This window comes from Rhinolophus hipposideros (assembly GCF_964194185.1).
Source record: "Rhinolophus hipposideros genome assembly, chromosome: 20".
Classification (NCBI taxonomy): Eukaryota; Metazoa; Chordata; class Mammalia; order Chiroptera; family Rhinolophidae; genus Rhinolophus; species Rhinolophus hipposideros.
In genome coordinates, this window is record NC_138066.1 from 19,762,951 (window position 1) to 19,782,645 (window position 19,695).

At 50.0% G+C, this 19,695-nt stretch overlaps 1 protein-coding gene across 2 annotated transcripts in view; it reads right to left on the minus strand.

The window, feature by feature from the left end:
• Positions 1-3,268: 3,268 nt before the first annotated feature.
• The window catches only part of ASIC2 (acid sensing ion channel subunit 2), a 972,995-nt gene continuing 956,568 nt past the window's right edge, over positions 3,269-19,695 (minus strand). For both annotated transcript variants that reach the window (XM_081029196.1, XM_081029195.1), the window contains exons 4-10: positions 17,027-17,177; positions 15,053-15,109; positions 13,377-13,530; positions 11,216-11,307; positions 7,590-7,669; positions 6,020-6,088; positions 3,269-4,217 (exon numbers count right to left, since the gene is read on the minus strand). In XM_081029196.1, coding sequence (XP_080885322.1) covers positions 4,116-4,217; positions 6,020-6,088; positions 7,590-7,669; positions 11,216-11,307; positions 13,377-13,530; positions 15,053-15,109; positions 17,027-17,177 — 705 coding nt within the window. In that variant the 3' untranslated portion in view covers positions 3,269-4,115. The remainder of the gene's footprint in view (positions 4,218-6,019; positions 6,089-7,589; positions 7,670-11,215; positions 11,308-13,376; positions 13,531-15,052; positions 15,110-17,026; positions 17,178-19,695) is intronic.

The window sequence follows — 19,695 nt, forward strand, 5'->3', positions numbered from 1 at the left end:
CATTTTGGACACTTTCCCCTTTCACTGCTATGCTCGGGTCCCCTGGACCCACGTGCAGTCCCCTGAACTGTGCTTTCTCCAGCACCCACCCTCCTAGCTTTGCATAGGCTGCTCTCTCACTCTCCTTCCACTGCAAAACTCCGATTCATCTTTCCTAGTCATCTGTTTACTTGTCAGCATTCCCTGCTCAGATGATAAATTCCTTGAGGGAAAGTGCCTGGCACATAATAGGCAGATGCTCAATAGGAGTTGAATGATGGTGAATCTCTGTTCTTCATGGGTTTCTCCTTCCTCCGTTGCCCTGCTCCCTTCCCAACTAGGCCAGGAAGTTGGTTTTGTGCAGCTTAGGGTCTGCCTAGCTACCTGTGGATCAGGGCTGGCCGCCGCCTCCTCTCCTCCCCGCCGTGGAAGCAAATTCCTTGGCCTGTTGAGCCTCCCTTCTTTGTAACAGAGGGGCACATTCACTGGCATTTTCTGAAAGTCCTTACCTCTGCTCTGAGTTTAGTTCTCAAAACCGAATAGAAATCTCTGAGCATATGGAGAAAGAGGTCCCAGGCCTCTTCTTGGGCCTCGGAGCTGAGTTTTGCCCTGAGGGAAGCCCTAGCCACCCAGTTTACCCCTGTGGGCAGGGCCTGCCTCTGCCTGCCTCCTTCCCAGCTCACCAAGCACCTTTCTCCAGACACCCTCTGGACCCGTTCTCACAAGGCATCTTTATGGTTAAGACTCTTACAAAATCAGCTGCAAGTTGGAAAGAGGAAAATAAAAAAACTCCAGTCTCTCTCTGCCAAAACAACAAAGCAATGGCATGTAAGCAGCCAGCTCTGTCCTGGGATGGCTGCTCATAGAGATGGTTACGCCTTTTGCTCCTTAGCTGCAACAGACTCCAATAATTCTGTTTCTGAGGTCATGTGCCATTATTTTATTGGTTAATTGACTTATTGATCTCACCCTTTGAGGTCACTGATAATTCAAGCTTGTGGTATGGGCTTGCGATCGTTCTAGACTGCTGGCCTTCCTGTCATCTCCTCTGTCTACAGATCTCTCCTTGTCTTCATGAAGGAAATGATCACACACGTGGCTACTTGTTTGAAATGATGATAAAAACACTCCCCCCCCCGCCCCCGCTCCCAGGAATGTAGGCAGACAACGAGGTCTTTGGCTAACAACCAGTCAATAGTAATCAGTAGCTGGTTATTGATTAGCTCTCTGGAATTTGCTGCCTTGTTTTCTTTAAACAGGTTACGTTTGCAGACCTGCTCAGAGATGAACAAAGCTGGGATCCCCAACGCAGAAGAGGCACGTGCATACGGGAGGCAAGAAGCAATTAAAACCTGTTAGAATATTCTCTGCTCCATCCCAAATTGATTTGAAGTTTTTGTTGTTGTTGTTGTTTTTTGAAAAGGAAGTCAGAAATCCAGTGGAGCCATTCAAATTGCAACTTAATCTATAGATTTTTAAAAACGTATGAAATTGGAAAGTAGAATAAGACAGAAGCATCCATTAGTCTCAAACTCACTAAACAGACATTTCGTTGGGTTCCTGTCCCTGATAGGAGCACTGAGGACATTCTCTCCTCTTCTGCCTCTGACAGTTGAGCCACCATCAGGACGTTTCCCAGCCTGAAGCAGGAGGAGTTAGTTTGTCTCAGGAAAGGGACTTCCATGCCCTGGCAGTCTGGAACAATGATTGCTCTCAGTCCTTCTTGCTTTAAGTGGGTTTACAAATGGAACTGTGGACCTTGGGAGCTTGGGGGTGTAGCTTTGGTTGCCACTAACTTACGGGGTGACCCGAGACAAGTCCCTTCCCTTCCCTATTGGGGCTGCTTTTTTGGAAAATGGGGACTGTAGGTTATACAGTCCAAAAGGCCTGTGGTAGGCAGAATAATGCCCCCCCCCCCCCAAGATGTCCACATCCTAATCCTGGAGCCTGTGACTATGTTACTTCACATGGCAAAAGAGATTTTGAAGATGTAATTAACTGAACCTTGAGATGGGACAGTTATCCTGGATTACCGAGGGGGCCCAATCTAATCACAAGGGTCCTGGAAAGATGGAAGAGGAGAGCAGGAGAGGATCTAAGTTAGAGGGAGATGTGACTACGGGAGAAGGTCATTGTTGTGTGATGTGAGAAGGACTCAATCTATCATTGCCGGCTTTGAGGAAGGAGGAAGAGGCTGGGAGCAAGGATTGTTGGTAGCCTGTCGAAGCTGGAATGGTGAGGAAATGGGGATTCCTGAGAGAATAAGGTGTGGGCTGTGTACTCCTGGTGTCAGGCGCTTTTCAATTGGTCACATTGGGTAAATATCTTTCCCTTGTGCTAGTGGGTTGGGCAGGAGAGGGAGAGAGAGAGAGAGAGAGAGAGAGAGAGAGAGAGAGAGAGAGAGAGAGAGAGAGAGAGAGAGAGAGAGAGAGAGAGAATTGGATGGCAGAGCAGGGATTGGAACCCTGAGCCCAGTCTAGCCACTGCTTTTGTGCTTCTGTGTATGAGCAGAAGGCACAAACCACATTAGACCTCTCTTCAAGGTTTTGGGGGAGACTTTGAGTTGGAGTGGTGGGGGGACGTAGCGGGAGTAAATGTTAGGCTACAGGAACTGAGCCTATGGAGTTAATAGGATGCGGTGAGGATAAGGATTCTGCCTGAACAGGAAGTTCTCTTTTGCCACAGGGGGGCTTGAAAGAGCCGGCCCCCTCCCCACCAAAGGCACCCCCCAACCTCCTTTCCCATGTGAACATCCTCTCAGGAGTCATGGGGAGCAAGGCAGACTGCAAATGTGACCTGTGCAGGGACAAGCAGGTCTGTTTCCTGTAGGTGAGGAGGTGGGGTGCAGAGAGGGTACAGAAAAGTTGGTGTGTCAGAGGGGGTCCCCCTGGGGCCTGTGTCCAGCCCAAGTTCACTGATGGGGTCAGGGTCGGGAGGAGACAGGACAGAAGGCAGAAGAGCAGAGGGACGGGAAGGCGTCCTTTATGGTTTTCACGCCTAGGCAGCGTTCTCTGCCTCCCTCCTCTTCATGCTACAAGTTTATGGTCCAAAGTAGTGCCGTTCAGACCATAGGCTGTGACCTATTAATGGGTCATGAAGTCATTTACAAGGTTGCGATCAATCATTTTCACAGATTTCAACTAGAATATACCTTTCGCCAAGTTAAGTATTGTTGCATAAAACTTGATCTCTATAATCTGTGGTTTTTGACTGGTCAGGCCTGGCCCTTTCCTAAGCCCTCAAGGAAAGAGATCTGAGTGTGGGGGAAAGGCAGAAACCACTCAGCCACTTCCACAAGACCAGCTTTTAATATGACCATGATTGGAAGCACAAATAAATAAACGCCAGAGAAAATGGAACAACCAAACCAAAGCAAACCTCAGAACATCAAAACCCAAAATCAGAAAACAAAACAAAACGGATCTCGGACAGACGGACGATGAAAGCCCTCCCCCCCACCAGGAAACAGACTCAGACTGTACAAGCCGTGTCACAGGGAGAGCAGAAAGACATGGGTGCCCTGGATGAGTACTGGAGTCACCCAGGCCATCGTGCCTCCATCACAGGCGCTGGGACACGAGGGGGTTGGCCTGCTCACCCTGTGGGCCAGCTCAGGGGGAAAGGGGTTTGTGGACAGGTTAAGAACCTTCACAAACGACACAAGGACCGGACGTAATCGACAGTTCTGCGGTTTCCCTCTTGACGGTGCAGTTGTGATTCCAGTGTGGCCTCACGGTGACTTTGGGGCTGGAACCTGGTCCCCCTGCATGGCTGCAGGGTGGCGGCTGGAAACTGCACGGAGGCGTGTCATGTATAGAGACAGACGTGGAGGTGACGCCATGAGAAGTCTGAGCATGCAGGTGATTTATACATCTGGCAGTGAGATGTGATGGCAGGTTGGTCCTCGGACAGTTCCAGAGTGGGACGCATTTGTCCTAAGAAGAATGCACGGCAGGGCCCGAGGACACGTCCTGTCAGACGTGGCGATAGCGAGGTTTTGGCAGATTGTTTGCTATGTGTGCATAGGGGGCTCTTGCTTCTTTCCGTCACCAGGGGCCATCCCGTCTGAGCCTGCTGTCCCCTGTCCCGGGTCTTGGGCCTCACGGTGTGTTTGTGGGGTGGTGGTCCAAGGGCTGTCAGCAGGCGATCTCCTCCAAGGTCCCCAGGGCTGTCTGCATGGGCACATTCACAGTGTGGCTGATGGTTTCAGAGTGGTTGGGCATTGTGTCACAAGTGCTCTGGAAGGAAGGGGAAGGCGTTTATATTTATTTAGCAAAAATTCATCACGATGCTACATGCAGGCCTGGGGAGATTCTCCCCACGTGTGGGTCCTCCTGGGGCACTGCTCCTCCTGCACTGGTTTGCCATCTTAAGGTATGAGGATGAAAAAGCCCCTCTGCCTCCAGAATCCTCACCATTGCTCACCTAGTAGGTGCCCACTGCGGTGGGCACAGGCTTCCCTGGTGATGAGGTTCAGCAGCTGGTTTGATCTTCCCTCCTAGAGGTCCCCTGATGGGGTACCTGAAGCTACATCTGAGTGGTGTGTAGCTTTGGGGCTGGATGGTCCCCAGCCTTAGGGGCCTCCTTTGGGGCCTACCTGGGGTGAGTGGGTGCAGCCCGTGGCTAATTGGGGCAGGGGGTGGCAACTGCTGAGGCCCCCGCTAGCCAGAACCAGAGCTGGGTCCCAGGGAAAAGTTGTCCTGGGTCCCTGAGCAGGGTACGGTGGAGAAGGCTGTGAATCTTCAGGGAGATTCCCAGGCTGCTCTGGGCTATGGCGGGTGGGAGCCTGAGAGGGAGACTAGCCAGGAGGCTGTGCCAAGCATTTGGGGGAGGTCTGATGAGGACAGTGCTAGGCAGAGGGGGAGGGGACAGACGGGAGGCTAGGACTCAGACATTGGAAAGCAGGAGGGAAGGGGAGTGAGGGAGCAAATCCTCACTTGCTGAGCGCTTACTATAAACTAGGCAACGCTGACTGCTTTACAGGCTGCTCTCACTTCATCCAAATGACACCCCAGGTCCCTGCGATCAGGCAGAAGCTCAGGGAGGTAAGGAAGTGAGTAACACGTCCCCAGAGACACAGCTAAGAAGCAGGGACCTGGGATCCAGCCAGGTCAGCTCAGTTCAGAGCCTGGGCCCCTTTCACACTGGCCCTCCGAAACAGAAGCTGTCTGCTGTTCAAACAGAGGCTGCAGGGCCTGAGAGAATCAATGGGAGATGTTTAGCTTAGGAGATGGGTAGAGAAATAGTGCCTGGAACAGAAATGGAACCAGTGATATCTGTACCAGACAGCTGAGCCTGGAGCCCAGGAAGGGACGGAGTTTGGGAAGGAGAACAGACAGCCACGAGAGGGGCTGCCTGTCTGGCTCTAGGCAAGTGAGGTAGAGGAGGACAGTGGTCAGGGTGTCTTTTGTGTCCAGCTCATATCACCAGCTGTGTGACCTTGGACTCTGGGCTCCAACAGCCTCAAATAAAAATGGACATAAAAATAGCCCTTTGTCTAGGGTGACCGTACGGCTGAAATGCCATGGCACTCTTAAGGCACGCAGGCCAGGGCCTGACACGTAGCAGGCACACAGCAGTCAGTAGTTGTTCTGGGTATGTTGCTGCTACCAGCTTCACAGGGCCCCACTCCCATGTCCCCTTCAGTACCAGGGACATCCTAGCTTGCATTTTGCCACCCTGGGGGATAAGGGAGCAGACCTGCACAGAGCCTCTCTGGTTCTTTCAAGGCCATAAAACGAGGGGAGTAGCCCTGTGGCCGGGGGGAAACGGACTGGACAGGCAGGACCTACCCTCGGGAGCACCTCGGGGTATCCACGGCATCCATGACTTACTATCAGGCTCCGGATGAGTCTCAGAGAGAGAGACACTCGGGGCTCAGTCGCAGTGCCCTTGGGTTTGGGAGCTGACGGGGTTTCGTAAGCCATGGGAAGGTGTGAGGGGAGGTACACTGCTCTGCCCCTGGTCCCAATACCTGGTTTCATGTGGCCTGTACAAGTCAGAGTTGCAAATCAACCTACAGCCCACGAGATGCTCTTACCACGTTCTCATCGTGGCTCCCTTCATCCTCTTCTTTGCCAAGCAGGTCTAATAGCTTCTCTTTGATCAGCTGGAAGCAAAGCAGGAAGGGGTTTGTCAGGCTGGGAGATTGGTACAAAGGTAAAGAGACCTCCCTCCACTTGGCTCAGCTCGGGAACCATAGAAACAGTGGCTGCCTGGGCGGTGACTGGACAAACCGTGGCAGGAGCTCTGCCTGGCAGCCAGCTCGAGGAGCCTCTGCCCGGTCTTTGGGCAGAAATGGGATTTGGAGGCAGGTGCTAGAGTTTGGAAGAGGTCACAGGAGGGCCCTATCTCGCAGTGTAACCTGCTTTTGCCAGTGGATGGAGAATGGGTACATGTACATGCTGGCACGACTCCCCTCCCTGTCTGTCCTCACAGCGGCCTGGGAGCCAGCCCTGTGCTCAGGCTAGGCCTGGGGAACAAGATTACTAATCACTTTTTAGGCCTGGCAGCTCCACAGTTCATAAGATCAGGGCACACTTCACTTCATGACATTCTATTCTTAGCAATAAACGGTGGTTATTAAGTATGTTATGTGGTGTGATTCAATGTCCATAATTTTGTACAGCTTCTCACAAAAATTCAGCAATGAAGCAGAATAACATCTGGCCATGGGATGTGGGTTGGGTTTGGGGAACGAGGTCACTGTGCTGAGAGGCAGGGTGTGAGATCGAGGGAACCCAGCCCTCACACGATTCCCAGTGAGCGACCTTTGGTTCTTGCCAGCCCTTTCTGAGAAGCAGACGCTGCTGGGCAGGTTCTGTTTGCTGGGCCCAGACTCAGGTGGTCCTAGGGGCTGTGCAGGGCCTGGACATGCCGGAGGCATTCTGGAGCCCCGAGAGCCAGCTGGGTTTGGGAGATGCCGGTAGGAAGGCTGACGGGCACCAGGAGCTCTCAATGTCGGAAGTCGCTGTCCGTTGTTTGAAAAGCTCTCGGAGGCTTTGTTCCAACTGCCTCTTCAGGGAGACATGTTAGCAGCCAGAGTGGCTGGTGTACCCTTGCTCTCCTCAGGACGGATGAGGCTCGCCAGGAAATGGCCCTTACCTCATCCTGCCTGGACCATGAACGCACCACTCAGGAGATGGGCCACCCAGAGGGCAGGTGTGCGTGTTTGCGCGCGTGTGGTATAAGTGTATGTGATATATATGTGAGTGTGTGTGTGTGGTGTATGTGTATGAGTGTGGGAGGTGTGTGTGTGTGTGATGTGAGTGTGGGCATGTGGTATGAACGTGTGGGTGCAGACACACCCAGGGATGAAGCCACTACATCTGGCCGTGCCGTGGGAGGGGCTCAGAGCCGGCCTCAGCTCAGTCTCTTCTCCTCTTCATCCCTTCCCCTCCCTCCCTGAGAGGGTAGACAGCCCACTGCTTTTCCCTGTCCCTGAAAATAGAACTGTGGTTCCCATCTCCCTTACGTTCACCTCTCCGCCATTCCTAGGACTCGGTGATAGACAGTATCCATGGACAGCCCTGACCTTTGGTTCTGGACATTGAAGCAGGATGAGGGCACGCACATACGGTCCGTTTCCCACGAGCAATCCCAAGTCTTACCTCATAAATATAATCAAAGAGCTCTAGTATTGTGAGGATACTAGCACCAATAAACAATCCCATCTGACCACCAATATCACCTGGAGAGAGAGAGAAAAGACCAAAGGTTTGGCTTTACTCACAGCGCTTCCAGGAAGGGGTGAATAGACTAAGAACTTAGAAACCAGACCTTCTGAACTGGTTCCCCTCCACGGGGAGCCTGGGCTTATCACTGGAAGGCCAGGCCTTTGACAAGTCCCTCCCTCAATGCAAAGCTCTGAGAGCTGATGTTTTGCAGCACCCAGTGGGGATGGGAACTAACCTAACTGCTTATTGGAGGAGCCTAGTGTAGACCTCAGAGGCTAATAGGCTTGCCAATTACATTCAGAACCACACTGATTGGGCCCTGCTTTGGCTCTGGGCTGGAAATAGAGATGTGTGTGGTCTTTGCCCCGGGCAAGGGCAATCTATCCTGGGACATATGTATTAGGTGCCCTGGTGGGCGTCTTGGGAACAGTGGCACAAGACGCTCTCCCAACCCCTGCTGCAATCATGACATGGGGCACCTCTCACCCTTGGGAGGCATTATAGGAAGCATCGCCTCACCCAAAGGTAAATGTTCTTTGGGTTCTTTCTAGAGTAGGGGGTCTTGTGTTTCTAGAGCAGGGGGTCTTGTGTTTCTAGAGCAGGGGGTCTTGTGTTTCTAGAGCAGGGGGTCTTGTGTTTCTAGAGCAGGGGGTCTTGTGTTTCTAGAGCAGGGGGTGCATGGGCCACCACGAGCAAAGTGCATCTAGGCTGGTCTTCAGATCCCCCTGCATCAAACTCCTGGAAGACTTGTAATCAGCGTTGATGCCCGGACCTAGCTTATGTCTATCAAATCAGAATCTCTGGGGTTGGAATCTGGAAGTCAGGAGTTTTAGGTCCCCCAGGGGGTTCTCTGGCCCACCAGAATTTGAGAACCATCCTCCTGTGGGACCTTCAGATGGCTGGAGACCTGAAATTGAATGAAAATGCTATATGTGTGTGCCTGGGCATTTGTACTGGAAGAATTCATATTTGAGAGGCTTTTATCAGATTCATCAAGGAATTGTGATCTCCCAAATGCCCAAGTGCTTTGCTTCATGGCTCTCCAGGGCACTGAGGGTGAAGTGGCCACCAGCTTGCTGTGTGGCTTTGACCAGCCCTGACCCTCTCAGTAGCTTTGCCTTCAAACAACCCTTGGTGGTGGAGCTGGTTGGGAAGAGGGTTGGAGATGAGCTGTGAAGTCCTTTCCTGCTGTGATCTCTAAGACTGGGCTGGGAGAGCACTGGGAACGGGTGGGGGCGCTATTGGGGGTGGGCATATAGTCCTACTGGAGATTCCAGGCTGACCTCCTGGTCTGAGAACCTCCTGATGGGAATGTCTGCCCACTCCTCTCCTGATTATAGCTGCGAGGAGCCTAACAACCACACCTGCAGGTAAACAAGCTAAGATGGCGGGGAGGAGGCTCTCCCTCGTGGGGCTTGGTGCTGGGCTCAAAATGGATCCCCTTCATTCCTCTCCTCCCCCAATGGCCACTCTAATATCCTTAATGGAGGCTTATTGGGGAATGTGCACTCATGTGCGTGCATGTCAGGTGTGCGTGTGTGTTTGTATGTGCACACAGTACAACCGAGTGTGGGTACAAGGCAAGGTGCCGTGTGGTCGCATGTGTCTGTGTAGGGACAGGCAGCACGTCTGGCCATTGATGGCTTCATGTAGGAGGCTCTCTATGTCTAGGGTAGGTACACTGAGTGTGTCTAAGCGTGCATGTCTGTGGCTTGGTGGACGTGGGCACCGTGTGTGTGAGTGTGGGGACATGAGGGAGCACGTGTAGGTGTGAGTGTGTCTGTGGGCATGGGCAGTTGTGTGTTGTGTGTGTGACTGTGGAGGCGTGCGGTGGGTGGGCACGCACACGTCTCTGTAGCTGAATGGCTTGAATGTAGGTTTGTGAGGTGTGTGTGGCTCAGCACGGTGTGTGTATGGTTACCACGGTGTGTGTGTGGCCACCACAGTGAGTGTGTGGCTCAGCACGGTGTGTGTTTGGCTCACCACGCAGTGTGCATTGAGCTGAGGGTGAGCCCTGTGGCAGTGAGAGAAGGGCCTGGCGGCTGAGGGCTTACAAGTGGCACGTTCTCATCATGGAGGTACAGATGGCAGCGTGCTTTTCTCAGCGGGCTATTCTGGGTGGGAACAAGACGCTGGGAACGCACTCATCCTCATGTCTGATGCAGAGATAAGCTGGCCCTCTTGACAGATTCAGAGATCAGGCTTTCCCCGTTCTGTGTGTGTGTGTGTGTGTGTGTGTGTGTGTGTGTGTCTGTGAGCCTAGGTGGGGGAATGAAGAGGAGGGGAGGAGAGGGGCCATGTCCTGAGTTTTCTGTAGGAGATAAAGGAGGCAGGCAGATGAGGGACCAGTACATGGCCTCTGCCTTGGGCCCAGGGCATGAGTCTCTGGGCTCAGTTCCTTTGGCCACAACAGTCTCCAAGGCCTGAGTGATGGCCACTTTGACCCAGCTGGGACCCAGCTGTGGCCCAGCCCCCAGCCTCCTGGGAGAGGTGCAGAAAGGCCCAGATGGTGCCTGGAAACACCAGCTGGGCCCTGGGTCTGCGGTGGCATGGAGACTGTCCAGGTACCAGAAATGAGTATTAATGGACCTTCTGTGTGCTGGGGCTTTATCACATTTAACCATCACAACAAACATATAATGTGGGTTTTATTAGACCCATTTTACAGATGAAGGATGGACCTGAGGGCCATGAGGGGAAACAACTTGCCCAAGTTCTCACAACTGGTCTTGCCTCTATTCTACCAGGTAGAAGGTGTCTGTTTCCCTCACCCCCCGACCCCCAGGATGCCACTCTCACCTGCTTTGGCTCACAGAGATGACAACAGTTATTTTTCCTTACAGGAATGGGCATCAGATCTTTTCCTGAGAGTGAGTACAAGTTGGGAGGAGAGCCCAAGGGGCAGGTCTTGTAACTGTCCACCCTCAGGTTTTGCATTGGATTGAGGCAGAGTTGATAGAAATGCTCTGTGTCCATTATGTGCAAAGGGGGCCAGGGGAGCTGACAGGAACTTGTGTGGGGTGGCAGTCAGGTCTGTAGATATCTGGGGACAAGTGGCCCTTCTTTTGTGTTTGAGAAAGGACTCAGTCCAGCGAGCGGGGACATCTGGCCTTCTCAATGCAGCAACAATACTTTCCAAGTGGGGGCTCCCCTGGGGGCCCTCGCTGTGTCCACTGCCTGGGGACCACCCAAAGATCAGCCTTCCCTCCATCTGATAGCTCTTTCTTCCCACCATGGCCCCAAGGCTCTGACTCCACCTGGGGCAGGAGACCATGGAATCTGCGAGGGCAGCTCTGGAAAGGCCCTGAGAGGCCTTTAGCTCACCCGCCTCACTGTGTTGATGGGGAAACGAGGCCTAGATGGTAGTGTGACCTGGGACAAAGAGCTGCACCACACTGGAGTTCTTCTCGTTCTGGACAGGGAATAACTAGTGAATATAGAGGCTAGACTCATCAGGAGGCTTATATCTCTACCTGCCTGCCTGCTGCCTGCCCACCCATCCCCCCTCCCTCCCATCCCCTAAAGATGTGGAAATTTGTGCAATAGACACTTTGACTTACCAAGTAAGGCAGCAACTTCATACGCCTTCTTCTGTTCAATCGTCTCGTAATTGAGAGCTTCAAAAAATATATCCAGAACGAGGATGTTCTCTCTGCAGATGGAATATTTAGTACCATGCACGGTTAGAGCCATCAGGACCCACAGGGATCATCTAATACAGCTTTCTTTCCCATGGACAGATGGAGAAACTGAGGCCCAGGGGAGTGCAACAACTGGTCTGAAGTTCAAGCCAGTGAGTGGCAGATTTGGGGCTTGAAACCAGGAGTCCCGACGCCCAGCCCAGTGCTCTTCACAGGGCTGGAGGCACCGGCCAGCTGTCCTCCTTTGCCCCTATTTCTCTGCCCCCTCTCTTTGCACGCTTTCCAGGAGTCCTGCCTGGCCTCCAGGTCCTTGGGTCCCCAAAGGGTCTGCAGGTGAGCTCAGGATTCTCTTGACAAGGCTTGCCCTGCCTGCCCCAGCTGGCCTGCCCTGCCCACTCCTAACAAGGCTCATAGCAAGCTTCTCCTAACGGGAGGCCCTACCCTGTTGCCAGAGCCAGGGAGGGTTATTCAGGAGCAAACCTACATCTGGCTGGGGGCATTTCTGGCAGAAGCACTAGGTTCTCCTCTTGCTCCTTTAGGCAGGTGTGTTAACGAGACACATCTTGGCAGGAGAAGTCGTTACCGCCTGCAGAATGTCTGCTAAGCAGTAGGACCTGGCACCTCCAACAATTCCCTGTCTCCTTCAGTGGCGCTCACATGGCCCTCCACGCCCTGGTCCCCAACCCACTGAGCAGACACCATCAGGCTTGTAGATATCAACCCAGGGATGATGGGCTTTGGCGACTATGTCAGCAGGAGGGAGTGGTAGGGAGAGAGGATACTCCTTTCCCCACGCAGGGCTCTCCAAGGCGCCATTCCAAGTGTCACCATCTCCCGCCTTGTTTATGGCAACTGCCTCCTAAGAGGTTCCCTTCTGCCCATCTGGCTTCCCATCCATCTTCCAAAATGCTGCCTGAAGGATCTTTCTAAAACTGCCAAACTAATTCAAACGAAATAAAATTTCAATTCAGTTCCCGAGTCACTCAAACCACATTTAAAGTGCTCAGTAGCCATGTGTGGCTAGTAGTTACCAGGTTGGACATCATTTCATCGCAGAAAGTTATGTGGAAGAGCAGTGGTCTAAAACACAAATCTGAGTCTGTCACTCACATGCTTTCAGCTCTTCAGCAGCTCCCTATTCTCTTAGGACAAAGGCTGCTCCTTTCCCCCCACGCGCTCCCCCTGTCCAGTTCAGCTTACAGGACCCCGTTGCTCAGACAAAGCCACCTGGCCCAGCTTCTACTTGCAGGTCTTTTGTCTGTCTTTTCCTGAGTCCCTCTGTCTTTCGTTCTTTTCTCCCATGTCTTTTGTTCATTTATTTATTCTGTTAAAATTCTGTTCTGGGACAGGAGTAGTGCAAGGAAGCAGGGACCAATGAGTGAATACAAAGGCTAGACTCGTCAGCTCAGGTGCTCAACCTTGTTTTTTGAGCACCAACACTGTATCAGCCACTCCACAGCATAGAAGAAAAAAGAAAGGTTCCTGCCCTCAGGGAACTTTCAATCTAGTGGGACAGGCAGGTAATAAACAGGAAACATACATGAACATAGAATTATACGTGGTGGTGAGTGTTGTAAAGGAAACCCTGAGTGCTTTGAGAGAAAAATAATAGCAGGGGGCCTAATTTAGTCTCCGAGGAGATAACATTTAAATGAAGACCTGCCTTATGAGGGGCCAGTTAGGTGAAGGGAGAGAGGAAAAGCATTCCAGGCAGAGGGAACAGAATGTGCAAATCCTGCCTGGAAAACTCCTATACATCCTTTAAAACAATCTCTGAAGCTTTCTTTGAATCCCCATGCCAGGGGCAGCCATGCACCTCCCTTATTGCCTGTATCAGCCTTTCTAGAATTCAGTTGTGTATTTGTCTTCGCACAAGCCTGTAAGCTCCTTAAAGGCGGGGGCTGTGTCTTAATCCTCCTGTCTTCCTATTCTGAGTGTTGAGCACAGAGCTTGGCACAGTGAAGGTGCTCAGTTAATGTCGGCTGAATGGAACTAACTACTTACCTTTGCCCTCTTACTCGATTGCCCCAAATTTCTTCCTGATCCATATCCCCCTCCCCACCATACCCACTGAGCTTACGAGATATATTTTTCTGATTTGTTAAATTTCTTCTCAAGGTACTTGGCTGACGTCTTGCTGGGGATCTTCACCATGGACAGCTCTTTGTTGTAGCGAGTCAGGTTGCAGGGTGTCCTGCAGAGACAGTAATTACTGTCCTTTTCTGCCAGTAGACCTGGAGGGGAGAGGGAGGTCTGGCTTAGTGGGGTGTGTGGACAGGACTTCTGGGCCCCAGGTAGTAGGGTTCAGCAGCAGAGAAGTGAGCTGGGAGGTGGTGCCTTCCCAGGTTGGTGAGGGGTGGGAGCTGCAGTAAGAAGGGGAACTGGGCTTTGGCTCTAGGTTGAGGGGGTGAGCTCTTATAAAGAAGTGCCCACTCTTTTTGGGTTACTCTTGGTCCTGTTTTCCTTCTGCTTCTTTTCCTGTTATGTCACCCTTTAAAAATTGTTGTGAAGGCACCGCTTTTGGAGAATGGGCTCCAAGGGAGTCCTGGCCTCTTCAGCTTCCCAGGGCCTTCTTTTCTGTTCCTAGCCTCAGTGTTCTCATCCGTAAAGTGGGCCCCCTATCAAAAGCAAATGTGGGAGATCGTTTTATCTAAAACCTGGGGCTCTGCGGAATTCCCTCTGGGGCTCCCTCAGAGCCAGCGCCCATCTCCTCTGCCCACTGGGTTAGGACGCAGGCAGATTCACAAGTCCTTTGCCTAGAGGCAACCTCCCCACACGCAGAAGCTTCTTTCCCTCTCCTCTCCTCTTCCATTTAGGACCGGGCGGTTGAAGACGTCGTTTCCCTCCCTCCCTCTTTCCTCTAACCATCTCCGTGTTTCTGGCTACCCGTAGGTTTTGTTGATTCTTTACTTCACGGAGAGACCGAGTCTTTGCACACCTCAGCAGTCATTCCCTCTCTTCTCAGTCAGCCCCCCTGCCCCCCACCAGTCCTCCTGGAAGCATCTGGACTTGTGAGTCCAGAGCTGCCCCCACTTAGCTCCAGCAAGTGCAGCTGCTGAATGAACTTGAGTCCATATGATTTACAAATTCTCTCTGCTTGTCTTGATTAGAAACCCAGGACTGGAGAGAGGCAGGCAGGTGGAGTGGATCTAGCTTTGAGGTTGTCACTTACATGCGCCATCTTCCTCACCGGAAGTTTTCCAGGCAGGGTTGGGGTGGGTAATCGCCGGGTTATTCCAACCAGCAAACACCCAGCAGGCCGGAGTGGGAGGAGGAGGGGCAGAGCTCAGGGTCTTCCATGGCACGTGTGGAATGTGGACCAACCTCATCTCTCTCCCTTCCCCCACCCGCAAGCTCACCAGAGCATGCAAAGACAGGACATTTGTGACCTTGGCCTCCCGATGTGAACCGTCAGAGTGTGGGCCAAGCTCCTTTGGTGCCCATTGTCCATTCTCTCTCGTCTCTGTCCCTTCCTGTGCATTCCTCTGTGCCCTCCATTCCTCCTGAAATCCACTTCTTCTCTCTACTCCTGTCTCTCTCCCAGGGCCCTTCCCAGCCCTCATCCACTTGCATCAATTCCCTCCCCCACCCTTCTCTCCCTCTCCCTCTCCTGCTCCTACAGTCATGCCACCCTCTCCAGACTCTTTCCCCTCACCCTTCTCTGTTCTCCCTTCCACCTGGTCTCTGTCCCACACCCAGAAGGTCTCTATTTCAGCCGCCCTCATCCCATCATTCCATTTGTCTGTCAGTACTGACCTAGGGCAGGTTCTGCACACTCCTTGTGCTGCTCAGGGGTACAGAAAGGCGCATCCCCTACAAAGAAGAAACACAGGGAGCGGTACTCAGGCAGCAACACCTCCGCTTCTGGGGCTGGGGGAAGGGAGTGCATCTCATCTCGGAGGAGGGGAAGCAGTCTGCCAGCGGACATCAGAAGGGAGCCCTTGATCAGGGCAGCAGGGAAACAGTGTACCCAGAAGTTTGGGTTCTGATCGGCTCTGTGACCTTGGGCAGGCAATAATGGGAGCGGGAGCCTACTGGCTAACTTCTCCCAGATTGCTGTGCAGGTCCAGCCAGCTCAGGTGGGTAGTAGGTGAGAAAGCGTTGATGGCTGAAAGCGGGGAGGTGGTGGTAAACACCTACTAGGTCCTGGGCGTGCACCATCGTCCTTAACCCGCAGGGATCCCACTGAAGTACGAAAGCCTGGGTATGTTTTACCCACGAGAGACTTGAGGCCTCAAGTCTCAAGTATCCTGCCTTCTCAGGACACCAGAGTGGCAGTGACGGAGGTGGGCTTTGAACTCGCGTCCGTCTCAGCCTGAGGCTGGGGGTCTGTCTACCATACTGCACGGCTGTAGACGAGAAGGGCTGCTTTCTAAGTTTCTCTTTGCTAGGCCCTTAATTCCACATTAGTCATTGAGACGTCAGGAACTGTCATGGGTAGAATGATTAAAATCTGTACTGCTCGTGTGGGGCTGAGTTTCATGGGGGGACACCTCACTGGCTGGTAACTTTCACTATTGCTGGGTTGCCCTCTTTGCAGGAATCCAGGACTCGTTTTTCTTTTACCGAGTACTAAAGTCCACCACAATGTCCTTTCCTTACCTTTTCCCCAAACACTTTTTTTCAAGAGCTGAGGAGCTGTTATGCTTCCTCCTTTCGAATAATAATAATTTCACTGGTATGTTTCCCTTTTTGCATGGTCTTCTAGGCACCTCAGAGGCAGTTTTGAAGATCGATAATGCTCATCTTAGATTACTAAATAAATGATGGGTTACTCATGAAATAATTCAGAATTTAGAGAGGAGGATGTTCATTTCAGTAACGGTTGTCACAGAAAACAATTGGTGAGGAGCTAAATGTCTGATAGAAGGATTTAGTTAAATATAATTAAAGTATGTCACAAACATAAAATAGTAGCCATTACATATGATAGCAAAGTTCCTGGCACATAATATGTCTTCAGTGAACAGGACTTTCGGTTCCCTCTCTCCAGGTATGCACACAACCACCACTGATGTTGGCAGTTTACAAAGCCAATTTTATCCTCATTTTGTCCTCATAACCACTAATGTTTGTGTTTTAAAGATCATGCAGGGGAGAACAGAGAAGTTTAGAAACTTGGGCCAGGAAATAACGCACGTGGGTGAATTGGAAGCCAAGGCTCCCCAATTCCTGCCCTAATCAGCCCCCACACCACGTTCTGCCTCTGACATGCCCACTGCTTCTAATGAGATGACCACATGCCCTATCAGTCTGACAAGAGAAATATCAGCACACACATTTATTTGTTGACGGATGGACTTTTGCCTCATTTGAGAGTGCTGGACATTTGGATGTAAGAAGGGAAACATCTGGATGAAAGCAATAAACATCTGGAAACCACTGGATGTTTGCATGGGTACCACACCGGGATGTAAGGATTGTAAGGATCCAGCTATCTGGACACTAAACTCTAGGAGGTAAGAGTAGCAAACAATTAGCAGACATATTGAGCATTGGGAGGAATGTTCTCCATACACCTGGACGCTTCTGGACCCCTGGATTCTGCCTTGATTGCTAGAGTGGATGTTTCTATCTGCTCTCTAAATGTTTGGGCACGAATAACCCTCTTGCCAGGACAACATGCTTTTGGAACCTAGTGGAGTGGGTGAAGTGTTTTCCATTAGGGTGAGAAATGCAAAGCAGCGGTCCCCGGTGGGGCCCTGCGGCCACCCTCCCTCTAGTACTGACCTGGCATGTGGACCATGCGGCAGTTGCAGTTCTCCACGATGTAGCGGGTCTCACAGTCAATCCTACAGGCGGTGATGCTGTAAACAGGAAAGAAGTCGAGTCCCATCTCTGAGGATCGGCACTCGCCCCATGGTGGGGGCAGGTAAGTGAGCTGCAAGATAGGAAGAAGGGGTTCCTGGAGGTTCAGCCTCCACAGACTCAGTGCTCATTCACTCACTTATTCAGTCAACAAACAATTATTGAGCATCTACTACGTGATAATCTAAACTCCATTGACTTCACAGACCTTCAACATCTGGCTCTGACATTAGTTATCTTTCATAACCTTCCCAGAAATGCTCATCTTCTCAGAGTCTCTTCCCACTTCCACACTTTGTCATCTCCCGTCTCTTGGAATGACCCAGTTAAATTCCACCTTCTTGGTTTGGAACATTGGGACCCCAGACCTGGAGGACGAAACCTGGAGAAGGGTCCAGGATGAAATGGCGTTAGGCATAAGCCTAAGGTGTGGTTTCTGATCCGTGGCCCTGCCTAGAGCAACTCCAGGGTGATGCTGTGGATGGACTCCTTTGGGGAACATGTCACTCTTGTTCTCAGAGGTCCAATGACCATAAAATCTTCTAAACCTATGTACTGGCCTGCTGGGGATAGAGAGGGTGAAGGATGAGGGAGCTAATGGTTGTTGAGCACTTACTCTGTGTTAAGCCCCAGCCAAGTCCTTTACACCTATTGTTGTTTTTTCAATTGAAGGACAAAAAATACAACAAAATGCACACAGTTTCAGTACACAGTTCAACAAATTCTGAAGAACGTATATACCTATGTAACCACCACTTCAATCAAGATACAGGACATTTTTAATCACCATAGAGAGGTCCCTCCTATCCTTTTCCAATCAGCCCCCCACCTACCCAGGCAATTGCTGTTACGGATTCTATCACCACAGGTGGCTTTGCCTCTTCTCAAATTTCACATAAATGAACACTTATACTATGTCCTCTTTTGTGTTTGGCTTTTTTTGCTCAACACAAAGTAAACTTCAAGACAATGATACTGCATGAGATAAAGAGGGTTATTTCTCAATGATAACAGGATTAATTCATCAAGAGGCTATAATAAGTCTAAGCATGTAGTACTTAATGATGAGTTTCAAAAATACACAAAGCAAAAATTGACAAGGAGAAACAGACACATTCATAATTAAAGATTTCAATACTCCTCTCTCAACAACTGATGAATAAGTAGACAAAAAGTCAGTAAAGATATAGATTTGAGCAACGCTATGCAACAACTTGACCTAATTGCCTTTTATAAAACACTACACCAGCAATTACAGAATACACATACTTTTCAAGTGCACATGGGGCACTTACCAACATACACCATATGCTGGACTATATAACAAATCTCAATAAGTCTTAAGGAAATGAAACCATAGGGAGTATGTTTTATGACCAAAACATAATTAAATTAGAAATCAATAAGAATAAGTAAAAAGAGATGACACAGGTTACCAATATCAGAAATGAAAGAGTACATCACTACCAATCCTACAGCCATTTAAAAAATAATGAGACAACTTTATGCTAATAAATTAAAAACTTAGATGAAATGGACAAATTCCTCTAAAACACAAACACAACAAAACTAACATAAGGAAGAAATAGAAAAGTATAAATCTTATGCTTTCTGTTTATGTTTCCCCATTCTCATACTCTTTTTTTATCCATCCTTTTACTTTTAATCTGTCAGAATATTTATACATATAAGGTAATCTCTTGTAAATAACTTAACTGAATGTTGCAGTTTTATCCTGTCTGACAATATCAGCTCCCTTTAGGCTAAAGAAATTTCTTGTACTATGGGCATATATTTTACACGTGGTACACCTGTGGAAATTTTTCTCAGTTTTCATTTATCTATAAAATGTCTTAATTTTGTCTTTATTTTTGAAATAGATTTTAACTATTATAGAATTCCAGGTTAAGTGTTTTCTTTTAGCATTTCAAAGATGTTCCACTGTCTTCTGGTCTCCATTGTTTCTGATGAGCAAACAATCATAATCTTTGCATTGCTCCCTTCTATATATACCTTTTATCCTCTGACTGCTTTTAAGGTTTTCTTTTTTCTTTGGTTTCCAGGATTTTAACTATGCCGTACCTAGATGTGATTTTCTTTGCATTTATCCTGCTTGGGGATTGCTGAGGCTCCTGTATCTGTGGAATGAGGCTTTTGAACAAATTTGGAAAAAAATTGACCATTATTTCTTCACTTACGTTTCTTCCCCATCCTTCTTCTCTCCTTTCTTTCTGGGATTATAGCATGTTGGACTGCTTAGTACTGTTTTACAACACATCGGGGCTCTGTTCACTTCTCTCTGTCTTTTTTCTCTTTGTGTCTTATTTGAATAATTTCTATTAAATTGTCTTCAAGTTTGGTGTTCATTTGTTGTTTTCTATACGATCTTCTGATAATCCCATCCTTATAGTTTTTAAATTTCAGATAATTGTATTTTTCAGTTCCAGTCAGCTTTTTAGAAAAGTTTCCATATCGTGCCTAAAAGTCTATCATTATTTACATTTCTTTTCTCAGTTATTTAACATGCTTATCATTGTTATTTTAAAGTTGTTTTCTAATTCCCACACAGGTATAGATGGATCTGTTTCTAC